This window comes from Rana temporaria, chromosome 9 (genome assembly GCF_905171775.1).
Source record: "Rana temporaria chromosome 9, aRanTem1.1, whole genome shotgun sequence".
Classification (NCBI taxonomy): Eukaryota; Metazoa; Chordata; class Amphibia; order Anura; family Ranidae; genus Rana; species Rana temporaria.
In genome coordinates, this window is record NC_053497.1 from 63,393,972 (window position 1) to 63,417,881 (window position 23,910).

The 23,910-nt window shown below is 42.1% G+C and overlaps 1 protein-coding gene across 2 annotated transcripts in view; it reads right to left on the minus strand.

Annotated features, from left to right (window-relative positions):
• LRCH2 (leucine rich repeats and calponin homology domain containing 2) overlaps positions 1-23,910 on the minus strand; it is a 138,045-nt gene that overhangs the window by 98,341 nt on the left and 15,794 nt on the right. For both annotated transcript variants that reach the window (XM_040323668.1, XM_040323666.1), the window contains exons 2-4: positions 1,257-1,401; positions 994-1,120; positions 767-872 (exon numbers count right to left, since the gene is read on the minus strand). In XM_040323668.1, the coding sequence (XP_040179602.1) occupies positions 767-872; positions 994-1,120; positions 1,257-1,401 (378 nt within the window). The remainder of the gene's footprint in view (positions 1-766; positions 873-993; positions 1,121-1,256; positions 1,402-23,910) is intronic.

The following is a 23,910-nucleotide window of genomic DNA, read 5'->3' on the forward strand; positions in this document are numbered from 1 at the left end:
CACACAAATAGAGCTTTCTTTTGGTGGTATTTAATCACCACTGGGGTTTTTATTTTTTGCTAAACAAACAAAAAAAATGGACAATTTTGAAAAATAAGTAAATAAATCATGTTTCATAGTCTGTTATAAAATTTTGCAAACAGGTAATGTTTCTCCTTTATTGATATGCGATGATGAGGCTGCCCTGGTGGGCACTGATAGGCTGCACTGGTGGGCACTGATAGGCACAGATAAGGAGGCACTGATGGGGACAGATAAGGAGGCACTGATGGGGACAGATAAGGAGGCACTGATGGGGACAGATAAGGAGGCACTGATGGGGACAGATAAGGAGGCACTGATAGGCACAGATAAGGCAGCACTGATGGGTGTTACTGATAGGTACCACCCTATCAGTATCCTGATGGGCACTGGTAGGTGACACTGTGGGCACTGATGGGTGGTGCTGGTGGGCACTGGAAGGCGGCACTGTTGTGCACTGCTTGGTGGCACAAATGAGCTCTCCCTGATCGGGACCAATGTCCCTCCAACAGCCATCAGTGACCAGCTTTTTCTTTTTCTCCTTACGCTATCAAATAGCCGATTACCGGCTCTGTTTACATCACATGATCAGCCATCATTGGCTGACAGCTGATCACGTGGTAAGGGGGTCGAGTCTTTACATCAGAAGACAGACATTTCCACGCCCACATGAACATACTACAAAGCATTTCCATTGGTGCAACTTGTGGACAAAGCACTTTTTTAAAGCTTCAACAAAGCTTACCATCTGGCAAGACTTGCAGATTGTTTCTTCTCAAATTAAGTTCTCTGAGTGAATGGAGTTTTCCTACTTGTGAAGGAAGAACTTGTATTTCATTACAGCTGACATCCTGAGAAATGCATATAACCAAATCAAGATTAAACCACAAGAACTATGAATCACAACAGGAATAAAATAAAAAAAACACACACACACACACACACACACACACACGTAAACAAAACGCTCACCAGCTCCATCAAATCTCTTAATTTCCCAACCTCCTCGGGAATAGAAACCAGTTTATTATTACTAACGACCAAAACTTTCAGTGGCAAGTCAAAGAGATATTTTGGCAATGTTGATAAGAGATTTCGACTGAAAGAAGAAAAAAATGTAATGTTCAGGAAGAACACGAGGTAGAGCTAGTGAATAAAAGAAAAGAAAAACACCCTGGGTGAAATGTGAGAGCAACTGGGAACACTTGATACTTTTGTGAAAATAGCTCACTTACCTGATATTTAAATACGTTAGCATTTGAAGGTGTTTAATGGTTTCCGGAATGCACTTGATGCAGTTGTGATATAAATTTAAGGTTTCGAGCGGTGCAAACAGACAAACATCATGTGGTATTTCTATAAATCTGTTCTTAGAGAGGTCTAAAAAAGAAAAAATGAAGTGGGTTAATACGAATAATGTGATAGACTGCATTACAATAACACACATTTAAAAACACACATTACCACAACTCACAGGTCTGATAGGGGCCTAATTTAAGCCTGAGAGCCGGTTCACACTGGGGCGACTCGTCAGGCGGCTGAGCCCATTCTATGCAATAGAACCGTTCTAATAGGAGCAACGCAAGTCGTTCCGACTTAGAAAAAGGTTCTTGTACGACTTTGGGGGCGGCTCAGGGCGATTTGCATTGACTTCTATACAGAAGTCATTTTGCTAATCGCCTCTGAAGTCGTCTTCAGAACGACTTGCAGAGTCGCCCCCGAAGTCGTGCCTCTGCAGTGTGAACCGGCTGTAACTGTATATATGTATTCCCTGGTCAGGCTGGGCAGTAATTTAGATTCTGACATCTATAATCTACTTACAAATCTGATTTTAAGAATGAGAAGGGGGAGGTCTGATTTTTTCCCCCCAAAAAACAAGAAAAAAAGATAATGATAGTTTGAAACTGTGTTAATATTAGTACAAATATTACTTATACAGTATATATCCATTTATGCTTCTTTATTACACAAGGGGAGAAGGCAGGGTCTTAAAGAGGAGCTTCAGTTTGCTGAAAACACACCAAAACCACCCTAGGAAATAAAGGTCTATAGCAAAGCACAGGTAACCTGCAAAAACCTATGGGTACACCACACTGCATCAGTGTGAAAGCCTTTTCAGGGCTTAACCACAGGCAGCTTTGGCCCAAAAGGGGGAGATCCTGAAGTTTTGAAGTGTGCACGTGCAAGCGGTTGTGGCAGGCTTTAAAGAGGACATTTAGGTGGATTCCCTTGTAAACGCCATTATTGCCAAGGCAGCATTTGAGAAGGACACACTGGGAGCGCGTTTCCAGGTCTGTCAGTATGGCTGAACCATGCTGCCCCTGAATGGTGAACCCGATGTCTGGGCTGCTAGGCTATATAATTCCGTGTGTGCGCGCGCATACATTATATATATATATTACACATACATATAGATACAGATACATACACACACAGTACAAAAGTTTTAGGCAGGTGTGGAAAAAATGTTGTAAAATTAAGAATGCTGTCAGAAATAGAGGTGTAAATAGTTTATTCTTTATCAACTAGAAAAGCTACAATTTCTGCGGAAATTGTGTGAAGTGTTGTTGCCTCCACCAGTAGACTACAACTGGAGTGGGCGGAGTAACTGGGTGAAGTGGCTTGAGTAACTGTTGTGTGGTTGGAATGGCTGGAGTAACTGTAGAAAGGTTGGACTGGGTAACTTTATGGAGTGGGCAGAGTAACTTTATGGAGTGGGCAGAGTAACTGTGTGGCGTGTTTGGAGTGAGTAAAGATAGTAAACATTACACTAACCAATTGATTGATCAAATTTAATAAGTGCACATGACAAGCTTGACAGAGTGAGAAATGCATTTCAACTTTTATTTATATAGCACATTTAATTGCAACGTTTTTGCCCAAAGCTCACTCCCCTCCGAGCTGTATGGGAGGAGCAATAATGCTATAATTCCCCTCAGAGCTTTGTCGGAGGAGCTACAATTCCCCTCAGCGCTGTGTGGAAGGAGCTATGTTTCCTGGCAACGTTCATGCCCTGTTTATGCAGGTTCTAAGCACAGGTCAAAGTATTTTGTCTCTCCTGAATACATTTTATTCTTCAAACAGTCGTATTTAAAAACTATAAATCCTACAGCGAAGAGCTTTTTTTATTGTGAGAATCACAAGACCCAGACCTACATTTTGATGCATAGTATGTCTCTGAAATATTAAAATTGAAGGCACAGTCACAGTTTAGATATTGCCCTTCAAATTTTAGGTGGCTAGAGTGTAGTTTCAATGAATGTCAATGGATGGCGCGAGTTGCAAACAAATGGTCATATTGTGAAAACTATCAGGACTATGGCTTAGCATGGACATGTGTAGTGGCAGCAGGGATGGCTGAACGTTTTGATAGGTGGGCTTGAAAATGAGGGAGTGGTGGCAGTTTTGAAATCATGTCCTGATTTTTCAGCTTTTGTCAGCTCCCACTCTAGTTTCGCCATTCATTTCTATGGGACCAGTTTCTCTGCAAAAACTACTATATATTTCATGAACCATTTGGCAAAACATTCCACAAAGTAATAGCACACCAATCAGGAACAATCCGCACGTTTTGGTATATTACTGTCTATGTAGTGTAAAAGCTGTGGGAGGAGTTAGGGTGGTAAATTTGGCTAAAAGAATAATATATATGTGAGATAACAGTAAGTGGTCTTGCTATGCAAGAACACTTAATTAACAAAGTTGTCTAGAAAACTGAAACTGAAAATAGTTGACGCTCACAAAGCTGGAGAAGACTATAAGAAGATAGCAAAGTGTTTTCAGATGTCAATATCCTCTGTTCGGAATGTAATTAAGAAATGGCAGTCACCAGGAACAGTGGAAGTTAAAGCAAGATCTGGAAGACCAAGAAAAAAAATTCAGACAGAACAGCTCGCAGGATTGTGAGAAAAGCAATTCAAAACCCACGTTTGACTGCACGATCCCTCCAGAAAGATCTGGCAGACACTGGAGTTGTGGTACACTATTCCACTATAAAGAAATACGGTCTTCATGGAAGAGTCATCAGAAGAAAACCTCTTCTACGTCCTCACCACAAAAATCAGCGTTTGGACTTTGCAAATGAACATATAGACAAGCCTGATGCATTTTGGAAACAAGTTCTGTGGACCGATGAGGTTAAAATAGAACTTTTTGGCTGGAATGAGCAAAGGTACGTTTGGAGAAGAAAGGGCACATAATTTAATGAAAATAACCTTTGTCCAACTGTTAAGCATGGAGGTGGATCTATCATGCTTTGGGGTTGTATTGCAGCCAGTGGCACAGGGAATATTTCACGAGTAGAAGGAAAAATGGATTCAATAACATTTCAGCAAATTTTGGATGGTAACTTGATGCCATCTGTGAAAAAGCTGAAGTTAAAGAGAGGATGGCTTCTACAAATGCATAATGATCCTAAACACACCATGGGGGATTACATCAAGAGGCATAAACTGAAGGTTTTGCCATGGCCTTCACAAGCTCTTGACCTCAACATAATTGAAAATATATGGATAGACCTTAAAAGAGCAGTGCGTGACAGACAGCCCAGATATCTCCAAGAACTGGAAGACTTTTGTAAGGAAGAATGGGCAAAGATACCTCAAACAAGAATTGAAAGACTATTGGCTGGCTACAAAAAGCATTTACAAGCTGTGATACTTGCCAAAGGGGGCAGTACAAGATATTAACTCTGCAGGGTGCCCGAACTTTTGCAGATGCCATTTTTTGTTTTCTTTAATTTTGAAAGTGTAAATGATGGAAATAAAATCAAACTTTTGACATATTATAAGAATGTCTAATCTGTAATTTGATGCCTTTTGGAGATTTTTCCATCTTTCCTTGGCTTAGTTATGCACATTAATACAAATTTTTACCTGGGGTGCCCAAACTTTCGATCCCCACTGTATATGAGGGTTTACATCCACTTTAGGGACTATCTTCAGCGTGAAGAAAAAGGAGTCCTGGAAATGATGGTTTGGCCCCCCACAGAGCCCTGATCTCAACATCAAGTCTGTCTGGGATTACGTAAAAAGAACAAAAGGATTTGAAGGCAGACGACATCCACAGAAAATCTCTGGTTAGTTCACCAAGATGTTTAGAACAACCCACTTGCTAAAATCCTTGAAAAACTGTGTGCAAGTGTACCTAGAAGAATTGATGCTCGTTTGAAGCAAAAGGGTGGTCACAGCAAAGATTGATTTGAATTTTTCTTCTGTTCACTCACTTTGCATTTTGTATATGGATGAAAAAAAAACTATTAAAAGGGGGGGGGGGGATTATGGAGTGTTTTTTTTTTTCCAGGGGTTGGGCTTGACACCTTAGTTCCAGTGAAGGGAACTCTTAAGGCGTCAACATACGAAGACATTTTGGACAATTTTATGCTCCCAACTTTGTAGGAACAGTTTGGGGATGGCCCCTTCCTGTTCCAACATGACAGCACAGTGCAAAAACAAGGTCCATAAAGACATGGATGAACAAGTTTGGGGTGGAGAAACACCTTTGGAATGAATTAGAGCAGACTATGAGCCAGACTTTCTGGTCCAACATCAGTGCCTGACCTCACAAATGCGCTTCTGGAAGAAAGGTCAAACATTCCCATAGACACTCCTAAACCTTGTGGACAGCCTTCCCAGAAGAGTTGAAGCTGTTATAGCTGCAAGGAGAGGGCCAACTCAATATTGAACGCTACTTACCAAGACTGGAATGCCATTAAAATTCATGTGCATGTAAAAGGCAGGCGCCCAGAATAATTATATTATATATATATATACCGTATTTATCGCGGTATAACGCGCTCCCGCGTATACCGCGCACCCCTAAAGTGACCCTGAATCCTGTGGAAAAAAACGTTTTTTTTTGTACTTACAGTTTTGGTGTCTTGCGCGGCGGCCTCGTCGGGTCCGGCGTCCTTCTGCGGCTTCCGGTGTCCTTCTGCGGCGTGTCCGGTGTCCTTCTGCGGCGTCCTCGCTCGTTTCCCGCGCCGAGTTTTGAACACTGCGCCGACCTATACCGAGCGCAGTACACTCGGGTATAGTCGGGCAGTCTCGGCAACTTTCGCGCTCACGTCCTGGACGTCAGCGCGGGTAGCGGAGCATTGCCGACAATACACGAGGGCCAGAGTGCTCTGACACTCCTGTATTGTCGGCAATGCTCGGCTACCCGCGCTGACGTCCTGTACGTCCAGGACGTGAGCGCGGAAGTTGCCGAGACTGCCCGATTATACCCGAGTGTACTGCGCTCGGTATAGGTCGGCGCAGTGTTCAAAACTCGGCGCGGGAAAGCGGGTATCGACGTATACCGCGCACCCACGATTTTGCCCTGATTTACAGGGCAAAAAAGTGCGCGTATACGCCGATAAAAACGGTATATATAAATTATATATATATATATATATATATATATATATATATATATTATAAAGCAGCGATTTGTCATAATTGTGACGGATTATGGCTTACAGCTCATGAAAATCCCAAATCCACAATCTCTGAAAATTTGAATATTGTGAAAAGGTGCAATATTCTAGGCTCAAAGTGTCCCACTCTAATCAGCTAAATAAGCCATAACACCTGCAAAGGGTTCCTGAGCCTTTAAATGGTCTCAGTCTGGTTCAGTAGGAATCACAATCATGAAAAAGACTGCCGACCTGACAGTTGTGCAGAAAACCATCATCGACACCCTCCATAAGGAGGGAAAGCCTCAAAAGTGTAATTGCAAATGATGTTGGATGTTTCTAAAATGCTGTATCAAAGCACATTAAAAGAAAGTTATGTGGAAGGGGAAAGTGTGGAAGAAAAAGGCGCACAAGTAGCAGAGATGACGGCAGCCTGGAGAGGATTGTCAGGAAAAGGCCATTCAAAAGTGTTGGGGACTTTCACAAGAAGTGGACTGAGGCTGGAGTCAGTGCATCAAGAGCCACCACACACAGACGGAGCCTGGACATGGTCTTCAAATGTCGTATTTCTCGTCAAATAAATCCTGAACAAAAAAACGTCAGAAGCGTCTTACCTGGGCTAAAGAAAAACACACCTGGTCTGTTGCTCAGTGGTCCAAAGTCCTCTTTTCTGATAAGAGCTAATTTTGTATCTCATTTGGACCCAAGGACCCAGAGTTTGGAGGAAGAATGGAGAGGTACACACTGCAAGATGCTTGAAGTCCAGTGTGAAATTTCCACAGTCTGTGTTGATTTGGGGAGCCAAGTCATCTGCTGGTGTTGGTCCATCGTGCTTCATTAAGTCCAGGGTCAATGCAGCCGTCTACCAGGAGATTTTGGAGCACTTTATGCTTCCTTCCGCAGATGAACTCTATGGGGATGCTGAATTCATTTGCCAGCAGGACTTGGCATTTGCCCACACTGCCAAAAGCACCAAAACCTGGTTCAATGACTGTGGGATTACTGTGCTTGATTGGCCAGCAAACTCGCCGGACCTGAACCCCATAGAGAATCTATGGGGCATTGCCAAGAGAAAGATGAGAGACATGAGACCAAACAATGCAGAAGAGCTGAAGGCCGCTATTGAAGCATCCTGGTCTTCCATAACACCTCAGCAGTGCCACAGGCTGACAGCTTCCATGCCACGCCGCATTGAGGCAGCAATTGCTGCAAAAGGGGCCCAAACCAAGTACTGAGTACATATGCATGCTTATACTTTTCAGAGATCCGTTATTGTTCGATGTACAATCCTTGTTTTATTGATTGCATGTAATATTCTAATTTTCTGAGATCATGGATTTGGGGTTTTCATGAGCTGCAAGCCATAATCATCACAATTATGACAAATCTTGGCCTGAACTATCTTGCTTTGCATGTAATGAGTCTATCTCATATATTAGTTTCACCTTTTACATTACATTAGTGAAATAAATGAACTTTTGCATGATATTCAAATTTTTCGAGTTTCACCTGTATATGAACTATATACACATACACACAACCAGATTTCATTGGCAGTGACCCTTGCTTTCCTTATAATGTGCTAGTCAGTTCTCATTTATCTTTCCAACATCAAGAAGACACCACTAAGACAACTGTGTTTATTTAGGGATTGTTAATAATAACCGTCATAATTTATCATGACAGTGATGTCAGCATGGCTGTGTGCAAAACTCATGCTATAAAAGCGAGTAAAGAAAAAAATCCCAGAAATGAAATTGCTGAAGGTGGTAGAGAAGAGGACAAAGCATGTTGGGAACTTGCAATCAGACACAGAAAATCTATTTATTCAGCAGTCCAAACACTCTAGCCTTGTCTCATACACATTGCAAAGTAGTGCAAATCCAAAGTTCACACATTTCCCTTCATATCAGTTCAGTGAAACACTGGAGCCAATTTGGGCGGAGAGCCCTGCACCTTTGGGGGTGGGGGTGGATTTATGGTTGTACATTGGCCGGCATGTTACACACTCCTAAAACTTGCACCCCATGTCACACACTCCTGAAAAAAGCAAGTTTTTGGGGTGGAACATGAAAAATGTTCTTGCGACCTCTCCCCGATCCCCCTTCCAATTGTGACAGCAGGCCAGGTATCTTTTTCCTGCACCCGCTGTCATAGTTTGAAAATAATGCAGCCATGCGGGGCTCCTCCCACATGGCCTCGTCGTTCATTCGAGTTCTGTGAATGAATGAACTACAAGTGTCGACAGTTTTTGGAGGTTGATGGCTTGTAGTTCTCAATGAACTACCAGGGTGCCGGTGAGCGCACTAGTAGTTCATTGATTCTACCTGTCATTCAGTAACTACCTGCCAGTATGGGGTTCAGGCAGACAGCTACACAGACAGTCTCTGCAGGAGTCTGAGATTGCACTTGTGATCTGCTGATTGTGGGTGCAATGCTTTACAGGCTTCTAAAATAAATAAAATGCACTTTTTTTTTTTCTGGAAAGGTGAACAGATCTTATAACCACTATGCTCTGTGCTGCATTTTACACTACATACAGCACTTCTGACCAAGGTGTTTATCTCGATAGGTGTTGGTTGCCAAGTCACTGATTGGTTTATGAAGTGCTTTTTTAACCACTATTTTTCACACATTACAATCTGTATTTAATGCTGAAAAATTACTTTGAACCCCCATATATGATATAGTTCTGAAAGCAGAGGCCCTGGCGAATAACATGATGGTGGATGCAATTTTTTTTATATAAACATGGGATTTGCACAGGTGTTGATGAATTTTAAAGGAAAAAATACACTACATTTTTTTTTGATTAAAGCAAACACAATATAAAACCCAATTTTTATTAAACATATAAAAGATGATGTTGCCATTGAGCAAATCGATACCAAACATCTCAAGACTCAAAAACACGTGCACCGTCACAATTATTGTTCTCATTCTGACGTTTCCACTGATACCTTGAATGTGGTGCAATTGCAGTTTACATGTGCTTTTGGAACCTCTGAGCACGTTTGCATTTGCATGTTGCGTTTTTCTCCCTATTTAAACCTTACTGCTATTATAAAGGGTGCCAACAAGCTCCCATGTGATAGTTTTGGGCAGGTGACAGCTGCAACCATGATATTGGTGTGACCACTTGCTTTTAGGCTATATACAGTGCCTTGCAAAAGTATTCACCCCCCTTGGCTTTTTACCTGTTTTGTTACATTACAGTCAATGTTTTTTTTTTTTTTAAATCGGAATTATATGTTATGGCTCAGAACACAATAGTCCAAGTTGGTGAAGGAAAAATATATACATAAAACTATTTTTCTGAAATAAAAAACTGATAATTGGCATGTGCATATATATTCACCCCCTTTGTTATGAAGCCCATAAAAAGCTCTGGTGCAACCAATTACATTCAGAAGTCACATAATTAGTGAAATGATGTCCACCTGTGTGCAATCTAAGTGTCACATGATCTGTCATTACATATACACACCTTTTTAAAAGGCCCCAGAGGCTGCAACCCCTAAGCAAGAGGCACCACTAACCAAACACTGCCATGAAGACCAAGGAACTCTCCAAACAAGTAAGGGACAATGTTGTTGAGAAGTACAAGTCAGGGTTAGGTTATAAAAAAAATATCCAAATCTTTGATGATCCCATAACCAAATGGAAAGGCAATGGCACAACAGCAAACCTGCCAAGAGACGGCCGCACACCAAAACTCAAGGACCGGGCAAGGAGGGCAGCACAGAGACCTAAGGTAATCCTGGAGGAGCTGCAGAGTTCCACAGCAGAGACTGGAGTGTCTGTACATAGGAGGACAATAAGCCGTACACTCCATAGAGTTGGGCTTTATGGCAGAGTGGCCAGAAGAAAAGCCATTACTTTCAGCAAAAAACAAAATGGCACATTTTGAGTTTGTGAAAAGGCATGTGGGAGACTCCCAAAATGAATGGAGGAAGGTGCTCTGGTCTGATGAGACGAAAAGTGAACATTTTGGCCATCAAAGAAAACTATGTCCGGCACAAACCCAACACATCACATCACACAAAGAACACCATCCCCAGTGAAACATGGTGGTGGCAGCATCATGCTGTAGTGATGTTTTTCAGCATTTAGGACTGGGAAACTGGTCAGAGTTGAGGGAAAGATGGATGATGCTAAATACAGGGATATTCTTGAGCAAAACCTGTACCATTCTGTGTGCGATTTGAGGCTAGAACAGAGGTTCACCTTCCAGCAGGACAATGACCCCAAATACACTAAAGATACGCTAAAGCAACACTTGAGTGGTTTAAGGGGAAACATGTAAATGTGTTGGAATAGCCTAATCAAATCCCAGACCTCAATCCAATAGAAAATCTGTGGTCAGACTTAAATATTGCTGTTAACAAGCGCAAACCATCCAACTTGAAGGAGCTGGAGCAGTTTTGCGAGGAGGAATGGGCAAAAATCCCAGTGGTAAGATGTGGCAAGCTCAGAGAGACTTATCCAAAGCGACTTGGAGCTGTGATAGCCGTAAAAGGTGGCGCTACAAAGGAAAAATCACCCCGCGTCAACATGGACTCCCCCGCCCATTCTGGGTAAAACTATCACCCCTAGCACCAAAGTCAAAAGTCTCCGAGTCATGTTCGATACCTACATGACAATGGATGCACAAATAGGGTCAGTAGTCAGCGGATCCCACTATCTGCTGCGCCTACTACGCAGACTCACGCCCTTTATCCCAAAAGAGGACATTGCAGTCGTGGTGGGAACAATCATCAATTCCAGACTCGACTACGCAAATGCCCTCTATCTAGGACTCCCCAAATACCAAATCACTCGTCTGCAAGTCGTTCCAAATACGGCCGCTTGACTAGTGACTGGAAAAAAACCATGGGACTAAATCTCACCTTCGCTGAGATCCCTTCATTGGTTGACAGTAAAAAAGACAGAATCACTTTCAAGGCACTCTGCCTAATACATAAGTGTATTCAAGGCAACGCCCCCCAATATCTATGCGAAAAAATAAAAGCCCATAACCCCAATCGCATTCTGCGATCCACCAATCAAAACCTACTCCAGATACCCAAGTCCAAAAGAGATCGAAGATTTGCAGTCCAGGGACCTCGCCTGAGGAATGCACTACCAACCACCATCCGACTGGAGTTGGACCACTTGGCCTTCAGGAGAAAGATTAAAACCCATCTCTTCTGAGGTCAAGGGGTTCCTTACCCATGAAATGGATACAGCGCCCAGAGGCGATTCAGTTCGCATGTGTTGCGCTTTACAAGTCCCTCACTCACTCACTCACTCATTCCCACATAATTCACAAAAGGCACGAGGAAACCACAAATAGTTAATTTTACCTCCCTTTCCTGCTTAGAGCAGTGTTTCTAAAGCCTAAAAGTTTTTTTTACCATGAAGTAGAACCATGGGCAAAACCTTATTACCCATTTTGGGAACATAGCGTACAGGAAGGTCATAACCCATGTCAGTTTTTTTAGTTTTTTTTTCCAGCTCGGCACTCCAATGAGCATGGAGGAGCAGGAGAGATGCCGACTTACAGGCAGCATCTCTCTGCTCAGGGAGGCGAGAAAACTGAGCCATCGGCGATGTTCGGTGGCTCGGTTCTCAGTGAAGAGGCGGTGGGGGACAGATGCAAAAATCGGTCCGATGCTGCATACACCTAGGCAAGTATGAATATGGGAAAATAAAAATCCCTTACTTCTCTTTTAAGTAGGGGTGCAACGGATCAAAAAACTCACGGATCGGATCGATCCTCGGATCAGGAGTCACGGATCGGATCATTTTCGGATCAGCAAAAAAAAAAAAAAAAAGACAAATCTTGTTACACCCACCAGAGTTTTAGATTTCACAGTTCTTCTCAACACAAAACTGAGCTTATGTGCTTAAATACAGTGTTTGGAAATCCGACGGACTGTTTATTGCTAATATGACAGAACACCTCTTGATTTTCACATTTAAACAGTCCGTCAGATTTACAAATACTGTATTTAAGCGTATAAGCTCTGTTTTGTGTTGAAATAACTGCATCTCGCAATACTTATATGTGCAGCCAAGTGGAAGTCGCAGCCCCATGTACGAAAGTGGTGTCACCAGTTCCCTACTGTGACCTGAACTATCCCAATCATCAGATCCCTTTAGTGTCATTGATCGGCGGGCTGAGTGTCTAGTGAAAATCCCCCCTATGTGCTCAGTCCATACAGATCCCCCCGATCGCCTCCTCTCTCTTCTCTGGCAAGCAGCAGGACGCCCAGTGCGGCGGCGGCAGCGGCTCCCCGTGTGGATTCCTCAAGGTGCAGCATGGAGCTCATCGCTGGGCTGTTAGGAGTCAATGACGTATTGAGCTCAAGTGCCCACAAACTCCGAGGAGCAGCCTGCATCCCCCGCGCCGGGTGGACCTTCGATAGCTAGACCGAAGCCGCGGCCTTTCCTATGGACCGGGAGGCCCGTGGATCGCCGTGTGTCCCGACCTGAAGGTGCTGATCCATACGGATCAGTTGCACCCCTAGTGACAATACTTGATGTCTTCCCACTGTCGTATGGCATTCTTGTGCCACATTGCCTACACACCGTCACGGTTTTATCCACTAACCTCTTTCCTTCATCATTATATTTGACATGGAAGACAAAATGCTCCCATACAGGGGATTTAAATGACGCGGGGCATTCAAGCTCCTCCATTCGCCATGACCACGCTGTGTGTGGACTGAACATGCGCAAATTATTATTATTATTTTTTTTTTTTTAGAAAACAATCCTCGGATCACGTGTGTGCGGTTCGGATCAATCTTTTTCGGTTCGGATCAATGACGATCCGTTGCACCCCTACTTTTAAGCAAATATAAAACATTTCAATCTGACAGAGTGGGCTCTTAAGAAACCAACCACAGTGACATATTCAGATGGCATATTCCAAAAAAAAAAAAAAAAAAAACACACATCAAAATCTCCTCACATTTACATTTCAGACAGCCAGTCTTCTGTGAATTTGCAACTTCAATTAGCATTTATAGCTTTCTCCAAATCAGATGCATAGAAAGAAGGCAATGTCTTAAACCTGGCTGTGATGTTTGGTAAAAAAGCACGATACCAACACAAAGCTGTTTAAAGCATTAATTAAAAGAAGGGAAACGTTCAGAAGAATATGGTATGATTAGAACTATTTTAATGTGAAAACCTTGCAGCATGCAGACTGGCAGGATATTAAGACTATTGATTATTTCACAGAGAAACATCATCAGGAAGAAATACAGCGCAGGAAATGCATTCAAGATAGAGATTGACTTCAATGGATTATTCTATAAATCTCCTCTGACCCAGGAAACTACTGTGAGACGGACTTCAATATTTTCCAAGCCGCTGTTCTCAGACAAATATACCGATCAGGAAAAACCGAAGTACTTAAAGCTAAACTCCAGGAATAATAATTTTTCCATACTTAAAGCACGCCAGCTTGGATCAATGTAAGTATTCCTATGTGACAACTGAAGGGCAGCTGGGGATGCTGCAACTCACTGTAGTAGTCCATGCTACATACAGCGGGAGCTGCACACTCAAAGGACATCGCCCACTCGGCACTGCCAACATTCATTGAAAAATGTGTATATTTTCTCATGTATACACGGCTTTATCCAATTGTGAAATCACTGCCCCACTCCACCTGATCCAATCTCCACCTCTTACAATGAGAGAAGGCCTTTACCCTCAGGCTTGGTTCACACTGCTGCAAATTCAAAATTGTGGTAAAAATCGCGATTTTACGGCTGCGATTTCGCCGCGATTTAAGAGACATATGTGCAGTGTTCAATGTAAATCGCGGCCCGAAATCGCAAAAAGTAGTACAGGAACTACTTTTTGAAATCGGTGGAGCGCCGCATCGATTAGGACGGTGCCATTGCTGACAATTGCCGACAAATGCCGCCGATTTGACCAGGGCTGTGGAGTCGAGGAGTCGGGGGAAATTTTGGGTACCTGGAGTCGGAGTCGGCAAACAATGCACCGACTCCTACTAAATTTAGATTGGAATTAAAAAAAAAAAAAAAAGCAAGTTTAAATGTCGCAATTCACAAAAAGTTATAATTAATGACTTCTCTACTGTAAGAATAAAGACCAATGCATGCAGTGCCTCACGTAACCGCAAAACGAACACGTTAAGTGACCGTGAAGAAGCACGCTTTTCATGTGCTTCACTATATGGCACGCAACGCACAATTAGGAGCTGCAATACTTATACTTTCCATAGTATTGTGTTCTGCTTTTACAGGGAACGCATGTTAGAGAACCAGTAAGTGTCCAAATAAAAAAATTCCAACAGGAGTTTTATAAAGCACTAAAAGAAGTTGAAAAGTATGATCGCTCATCAAAACTTACTGTTGAAGAAGCCATCCTTGTTTATCCAGAGATCGTTAGTGATGTGGCCAGAATAGTTACTGCAATGCCACCCACCCAAGTCAGTGTCGAAAGATTATTTTCAGCCCTAAAAATAATAAAGTCTGACTTAAGAGCCTCTATGAAAGAGGATCTGCCAGAGGCAATTCTCTTCCTTAGAACTCTACATTGAATTGATTTGCATTTGCTAAGCCTATAACTACATTTCAAGATTAATACAGGGAGTGCAGAATTATTAGGCAAATGAGTATTTTGACCACATCATCCTCTTTATGCATGTTGTCTTACTCCAAGCTGTATAGGCTCGAAAGCCTACTACCAATTAAGCATATTAGGTGATGTGCATCTCTGTAATGAGAAGGTGTGTGGTCTAATGACATCAACACCCTATATCAGGTGTGCATAATTATTAGTCAACTTCCTTTCCTTTGGCAAAATGGGTCAAAAGAAGGACTTGACAGGCTCTGAAAAGTCAAAAATAGTGAGATATCTTGCAGAGGGATGCAGCACTCTTAAAATTGCAAAGCTTCTGAAGCGTGATCATCGAACAATCAAGCGTTTCATTCAAAATAGTCAACAGGGTCGCAAGAAGCGTGTGGAAAAACCAAGGCGCAAAATAACTCTCTGAACAGTGTCTGGGAGGCTGCGGTTGCTGCTGCACGCAATGTTGATGGTGAACAGATCAAAACACTGACAGAATCCATGGATGTCAGGCTTTTGAGTGTCCTTGCAAAGAAAGGTGGCTATATTGGTCACTGATTTGTTTTTGGTTTTGTTTTTGAATGTCAGAAATTTATATTTGTGAATGTTGAGATGTTATATTGGTTTCACTGGTAAAAATAAATAATTGAAATGGGTATATTTTTTTTTGTTAAGTTGCCTAATAATTGTGCACAGTAATAGTCACCTGCACACACAGATATCCCCCTAAAATAGCTAAAACTAAAAACAAACTAAAAACTACTTCCAAAAATATTCAGCTTTGATATTAATGAGTTTTTTGGGTTCATTGAGAACATGGTTGTTGTTCAATAATAAAATTAATCCTCAAAAATACAACTTGCCTAATAATTCTGCACTCCCTGTATAAACCATTTCTAGGTTTTACAGATTTTGTTTTTGGTTCATTATAGATAAGCTTTGTTTTTGTTCTAAAACAACCAAATAATGTGGTTTGTATTTTTAAACTGGTAAAGATCCCGTTCCTGATGTTTATGCCTGCTGCTACTATCCAGCCACTTGATTGTTTTCATTGTGTTTGTCTTTTGCTTAAACTGTGCAATACAGTAGACTGTTGGCTTCCCAGCCAGTAGTCCTGTGGTAGGTTGCGTTTCTTTCCCTCAAGGAATGTATAAAATACATTCGCATATTAATAGAGGAGTCAGAGTCAGAGTCGGAAGTACATAAAACTGAGAAGTCGGAGTATTTATCTACCGACTCCACAGCCCTGGATTTGACATGTGAAATCGCATCTCAAATCGTACCAAATCGTACCCAGTGTGAACCTGGGCTAAAAAAAGTTTTGCTTTAAAAACCAAGTTTACTCAATGAAAATAAGAAAAAAAATGCACATCTTTTTGCACATAAAAAAAGAAAAAATGTGCATTTATTATTTTTCTAAGGAGCCTGCAAAAAATTGCACCCATGATCAGCAAATGAAGAGTCCAAGGTCCATCTCCGGAAGACACTCCGGATATCTCTCTGCTCTTCCAATACGGGCAGGCAGTTACTTGAGAGCAGGAAGATCAATGAACTACTAGAGCACTCACCAATGCCCTCGTAATTCAGCGAGAACTACAAGCCATCAGCTGCAATGCCTTGGGGTACTTGTAGTCTATCCATTTACAGGAAACTGAATGAATGATGCATCCTTGAGGGCCGAGCCCCACACGGACGTGCTGTTATTAAATTGACAGTGGGTACAGGGAGCTAATCCCCAGACTGCTGTCACAATGAGTATGGGATCAGAAGGGGAGGTACAGATGCAACAACATGTTACATGTTCCACCCTAAAAATGGGTGGAACATGTTCCAAAGGTGAACTTATCCTTTAACTCTTTAAAGCAGAGCTCCAGGTTTTTGCATTTGCTCTGCCCGCTCCCCTCCCCTCCCCACCCACACCTAATACATTTAATAATGAACAATATACATAGCTTAAAGTAATATGAAAGTCTTTTTTTTTTTGCTTTGTGTTTTTTAAATAAAACAAGCATGTTCTACTTACCTGCTCTGTTCAGTAGTTTTGAAACAGAGCAGCCCGTATCCTCCTCTTCTAGAGTCCTCCACCAGCATCCTGGCTCCGCCCCCTGCCGGATAGTGCTGGAGAGCAGAGGGTTTGCAGAGCACAGTGCTGGAGGAGAAGAGGAGGAGCACTGCAAAAAAATTGATTTATTTTTATTTAAGCACCTGCAATTAATTATTTTAAAATAAACTGGAGTTGCACTTTTAAACGATTAGCCGACCAGCCGCCGCAGTTATACAGCAGCAGGTCGGCTCGGCTGCGCGAGATCACATCGCTATACGTCATCTCGCTAATCAGCCAATAGGGGCGCCCCCCGCTCACCCCTGGTCCCGACGCGCGTGCCCGGCAGGCGCGATCACCGCCGGGCACCCGCGATCGCTCGTTACAGAGCGAGAACCGGGAGCTGTATGTGTAAACACACAGCTCTTGGTCCTGTCAGGGGGAGAAATGCCTGATCATCTGTTCATACAATGTATGAAAAGCGATCTGTCATTTTCCCAAGTCAATTCCACCCCCCCCTACAGTTAGGACTGGAGAAAAAGATTGGACAGCTGCACTTCCTACAGTTTCTTAAAATGTTCTTAAAAGGATTTCTCAGAAGAAATAAGGACATTTAAAAGCAAAATGGAAGGATGAGGTAAGTGAATGAGGACTGCACTAAGGTAAAGGAAGCTATTTAGGGAAAACAAATTGTACCTTTACTACCCCTTTAATGATTTCTCCAGCATGTACTGCAACTTACAGCAGTGCAGTTATATGAAGAGTATATTGCTGCCTTATACACACTGGTGGGCATGACAGCTTCTAAAGTAAACCAGTACAGACTTTCAAAACTGATAATCAGCTTCATTTTTTTCCAGTGTTTAGGCAAGATAAGAGAGTAGATGTAAAGTTGTATGTACGTCATCAGCACAGATCAGAGACTGGCAAGCAAAAACATGAAACTCCATAAAGCAAAAAAATAGCGACCCGTTTGTTTTCTAGACATGGATACACAATAAAAAAAACAGGCTGGGTAAACATAACATTGGAATTGTGCTCATTTACTTGAAGTAGCACAATAATAATACTACTTCAGGTGCTACTTGGAAGGCATCTGTGATTTCATGCAAAGATGTCTATGCAAGTTGTACTGGAACGTGCAAAAAGTAATGCAAGAACTAGTTTCAAAATCAGTGGGACTCTGATGAGGTTGGAGCACGGATTTGACGGCTTCCTTTGTGGACAATAGGGTGTGACTTGTCGTGCAATTTGAACTACAACTCCTCCCCCTGTATGGTCAGGATACCAAGCTATAACTATACATACACTAATTTTTTTTATATATATATATATATATATATATATATATATATATATATATATATATATATATATATATATATATATATATATATATATATATATATATATATATATATATATATATATACAGTGAGGAAAATAAGTATTTGAACACCCTGCTATTTTGCAAGTTCTCCCACTTGGAAATCATGGAGGGGTCTGAAATTGTCATCGTAGGTGCATGTCCACTGTGAGAGACATAATCAACAAAAAAAAAATCCAGAAATCACAATTTATGATTTTTTAACTATTTATTTGTATGATACAGCTGCAAATAAGTATTTGAACACCTGTCTATCAGCTAGAATTCTGACCCTCAAAGACCTGTTAGTCTGCCTTTAAAATGTCCACCTCCACTCCATTTATTATCCTAAATTAGATGCACCTGTTTGCGGTCATTAGCTGCATAAAGACACCTGTCCACCCCATACAATCAGTAAGAATCCAACTACTAACATGGCCAAGACCAAAGAGCTGTCCAAAGACACTAGAGACAAAATTGTACACCTCCACAAGGCTGGAAAGGGCTACGGGGAAATTGCCAAGCAGCTTGGTGAAAAAAGGTCCACTGTTGGAGCAATCATTAGAAAATGGAGGTAGCTAAACATGACTGTCAATCTCCCTCGGACTGGGGCTCCATGCAAAATCTCACCTCGTGGGGTCTCAATGATCCTAAGAAAGGTGAGAAATCAGCCCAGGACTACACGGGAGGAGCTGGTCAATGACCTGAAAAGAGCTGGGACCACCGTTTCCAAGGTTACTGTTGGTAATACACTAAGACGTCATGGTTTGAAATCATGCATGGCACGGAAGGTTCCCCTGCTTAAACCAGCACATGTCAAGGCCCGTCTTAAGTTTGCCAATGACCATTTGGATGATCCAGAGGAGTCATGGGAGAAAGTCATGTGGTCAGATGAGACCAAAATATAACTTTTTGGTCAAAATTCCACTAACCGTGTTTGGAGGAAGAAGAATGATGAGTACCATCCCAAGAACACCATCCCTACTGTGAAGCATGGGGGTGGTAGAATCATGCTTTGGGGTGTTTTTCTGCACATGGGACAGGGCGACTGCACTGTATTAAGGAGAGGATGACCGGGGCCATGTATTGCGAGATTTTGGGCAACAACCTCCTTCCCTCAGTTAGAGCTTTGAAGATGGGTCGAGGCTGGGTCTTCCAACATGACAATGACCCGAAGCACACAGCCAGGATAACCAAGGAGTGGCTCTGTAAGAAGCATATCAAGGTTCTGGCGTGGCCTAGCCAGTCTCCAGACCTAAACCCAATAGAGAATCTTTGGTGGGAACTCAAACTCCATGTTTCTCAGCGACAGCCCAGAAACCTGACTGATCTAGAGAAGATCTGTGTGGAGGAGTGGGCCAAAATCCCTCCTCCAGTGTGTGCAAACCTGGTGAAAAACTACAAGAAACGTTTGACCTCTGTAATTGCAAACAAAGGCTACTGTACCAAATATTAACATTGATTTTCTCAGGTGTTCAAATACTTATTTGCAGCTGTATCATACAAATAAATAGTTAAAAAAATCATACATTGTGATTTCTGGATTTTTTTTTTTTATTATGTCTCTCACAGTGGACATGCACCTACGATAACAATTTCAGACCCCTCCATGATTTCCAAGTGGGAGAACTTGCAAAATAGCAGGGTGTTCAAATACTTATTTTCCTCACTGTATATATATATATATATAATGATAGATATATAGTAAAACCTTGGATTGCGAGCATAATTGGTTCCAGAAACATGCTTGTAATCCAAAGCACTTGTATATCAAACCATTTTTTTACAGGGTATAAAAAAGAAAATTTAAATGTTTTGCTAAATGTTTTGCTAAAAGTTGCTAAATGTTGTACCTTCATTAAGTCTGCATTCACACCTGAGCGTAGCATTTTCGGTCGTTTTTTTTTACGTATTTGCGCGTTTGCATACAGCATTGTCCGACGTTTTTGAACTTTGTCGTTTATTTTAGCCAATAGGAAAAATGCTCATCTCTTTCATCATTTGTTGCTATGTTTGTAGATTTTTTTTATATTCTTCCTGGGTGAATATTCTATTATTTCACATAACAGATTAAAGCGTCAACAACGCCCATAGAAACGCTCATTGTCGCGCTAGACGCTTGAATCAATCGTTTCCATTAGTTTCTATGGGAATGCAAACGTTCAAAAACGCCCAAATCAGCCCAATCAGTAAAGTTAGCCCATTTTTTGTATAAATGTAAAAGATTTTATGCCATGAGAATTGTGATCTTCGTTCTAAGCAAAAAAATTGCGATTCTCATTTTGGCCAGAATCGTGCAGCTTTAATAAAATATACATATACATATATACATATACACACATATACATATACACATACACACATTATATATATATATATATATATATATCACACAGTACAGACCAAAAGTTTGGACACACCTTCTCATTCAAAGAGTTTTCTTTATTTTCATGACTATGAAAATTGTAGATTCACACTGAAGGCATCAAAACTATGAATTAGCACATGTGGAATTATACATAACAAAAAAGTGTGAAACAACTGAAAATATATTTTATATTCTAGGTTCTTCAAAGTAGCCACCTTTTGCTTTGATTACTGCTTGGCACACTCTTGGCATTCTCTTGATGAGCTTCAAGAGGTAGTCACCTGGCGCAGCACCCCATCACTCTCCTTCTTGGTCAAATAGCCCTTACACAGCCTGGAGGTGTGTTTGGGGTCATTGTCCTGGTGAAAAATAAATAATGGTCCAACTAAACGCAAACCGGATGGAATAGCATGCCGCTGCAAGATGCTGTGGTAGCCATGCTGGTTCAGTATGCCTTCAATTTTGAATAAATCCCCAACAGTGTCACCAGCAAAGAACCCCCACACCATCACACCTCCTCCTCCATGCTTCACGGTGGGAACCAGGCATGTAGAGTCCATCCGTTCACCTTTTCTGCGTCACACAAAGACACGGGGGTTGTAACCAAAGATCTCAAGTTTGGACTCATCAGACCAAAGCACAGATTTCCACTGGTCTAATTTCCATTCCTTGTGTTCTTTAGCCCAAAAATAGTCTCTTCTGCTTGTTGCCATTCTTTAGCAGTGGTTTCCTAGCAGATATTCTACCATGAAGGCCTGATTCACACAGTCTCCTCTTACCAGTTCTAGAGATGTGTCTGCTGCAAAAGGTGGCTACTTTGAAGAACCTAGAATATGAAATATATTTTCAGTTATGTATAATTCCACATGTGTTAATTCATAGTTTTGATGCCTTCAGTGTGAATCTACAATTTTCATATAATGTGAAAAATATACTACAGCGCTAATTAAATAATCAATTCCACGTGCACCGAAATAAAAAACCAAATAATATAGCTGCTATCTTGAGTGATACCAAATCCAAACAGTGAAACATATAAAATATAGATGCGCTAATATTAACTTAAAAGGTGATAAAACGTACAAAGAAAACTAATCAGGGAGAACACTCCATAAACTGTGAATTACTAATATGTCCTTAATTAGTGCACAGTGATTAGCAGGATTCCATGCAGGGAAAAATCACTCTCTTCAATCTGAATTCTAATCCAGCCCTCCACCGCTGTGATCAGATGATACAGGCACTCACAGACAGGGATTGCATGAAAGAAAAGAGAAAAACCTCATTGCGCAATATTCGATGACAGATCAAAAATGTAATCAGAGCATTGACATATGCACTCACGAATCCCCGCTTTCAGTAAAGCATGAAAACGCCGCTCAGTGTGCCGTTTCCTCAGCTCGATCCGATGCACTCGGATTCGATCGCAGGCTCCTCCCTACGCGTTACGTCACAGGCACGCGACTTACTCATGGGTTCCTACAATTTTCATAGTCATCTGTAATTGCCAAATATGCTGCAGAAATCTCGCTCCACCGAGTCTGGCTGCATCCATTTTAACTGTGGGCAGCTGAAGCTGTTGTTGGCACACCTCCAGCTCTGCAGCCCTCATTGGCCCATCCCCCCTCCCTTCCTGGCAAACTGTTAGGAGAGTGAGAGAAAGAGCTGTGCATGATGTCATAAGCCTAGCCTAATGACCAGACAAGAAAGAGGAAGTGGGCTGTATAAAGTATTTACTGGCAGAAAAAAAAAAGTTTTACTACCCAAAGTTAAAACAACAAGGGCAGAAGATTTAATAGATGGAAATTTGAAAAAATTACTTAAGTTCTGCTTTAAGGCTGGGTTCACATTTCTGCAAATTGGATGTGGATTGCTCTGCATCCAATTCGCATAGCAGGAGAGGTGTGACCGGCTCTCAATGGAGACAGTTCACGAATTTCCTAAAGCGCACAGAAGAAGGGTCCTGTACGTCTTTGGCTCTGTTTCAGGTCCGAATTTCATGCCTAATTTGGACCTGAAATGGTGAATGGGGACGCACCAGACCACACCTGCTGTGCCACACAGTGTGCAGCCTAAAGGCCAAGTTAACCTTTTCATTCAGAGTTTCAGCTACATACCGTTCACAGCGCTAGGCTGTGAGACAGAGACTTCCCGTTTCACACCCGCATCAAAATAAGAATAGGTCTGAGCTGCTCCGTGAACAAATACAAAGCTTCCTTTAAACGGCAGAGGTGGGCTGATGTCGTCACACTTTTTGACAAATAGATCTAGTTTATAAAACACTAACTGCATATACTACAATAGTAAAGAGTTAATAGTTAAACTAAAAAACTATACGCAATACTTATTTTTTTTCATTTTGGATAGAGCAAGGGAGGGTTATAACCCCGGTCAGATCTTTTATTATTTTTTTGCCATCTGAGTTACATTTCAGAGATTGCCCTTCACTTTCTGTCCCACAACCCCAAATTTTTAGATTTTCTTTTAATTTAACTTTCTATGATAAATGGTAAACAGGACAAATGGAGAATCTCCCTAAGGCTGCATTCACATCTAGGCGTCCCAGACCACAAACAGCAAATCGTGGGATGCCCTCATAATATCCCTATCAATTCCAACGGCCCCCAGATCTCGCCGCGATTGTCACCTGATGAATTGCGGTAGAATTGCGGGAAGCTGGCACCAGCGGTTTTGAGCGTTGTGTTTTTTTGTGTTTTTTCCCGCCAAAAAACTGCACTTTGAACGCAAATTCAGATGAGCCCCCCGCCCGCACACCCCGACAACCAACGACCAGGGTTGTCGGGAACATGGGGACAAGGTGCTTTGGGGTGGGGGGGGACCACAGGGCGCCCCCCTGCCCCAAAGCACCCCCCATGTTGAGGGCATGCCACCTGGTACGGTTCAGGTGGGGGGGGGGGGCGCTCGGCCGTCCCCACCCCTTTTCCTGACCGGCTGGTCTGCATGCTCGGATAAGGGTCTGGTATGGATTTGGAGGGGGACCCCCACGCCGTTTTTCCGGCGTAGGGGGTGCCCCTTGAAATCTATACAAGATCTAAGGGCCTGGTATGCTCCTGGGGGGTAACCCATGCCGGTTTTTTATTTAAAATTTGGCATCGAGTTCCCCCTCC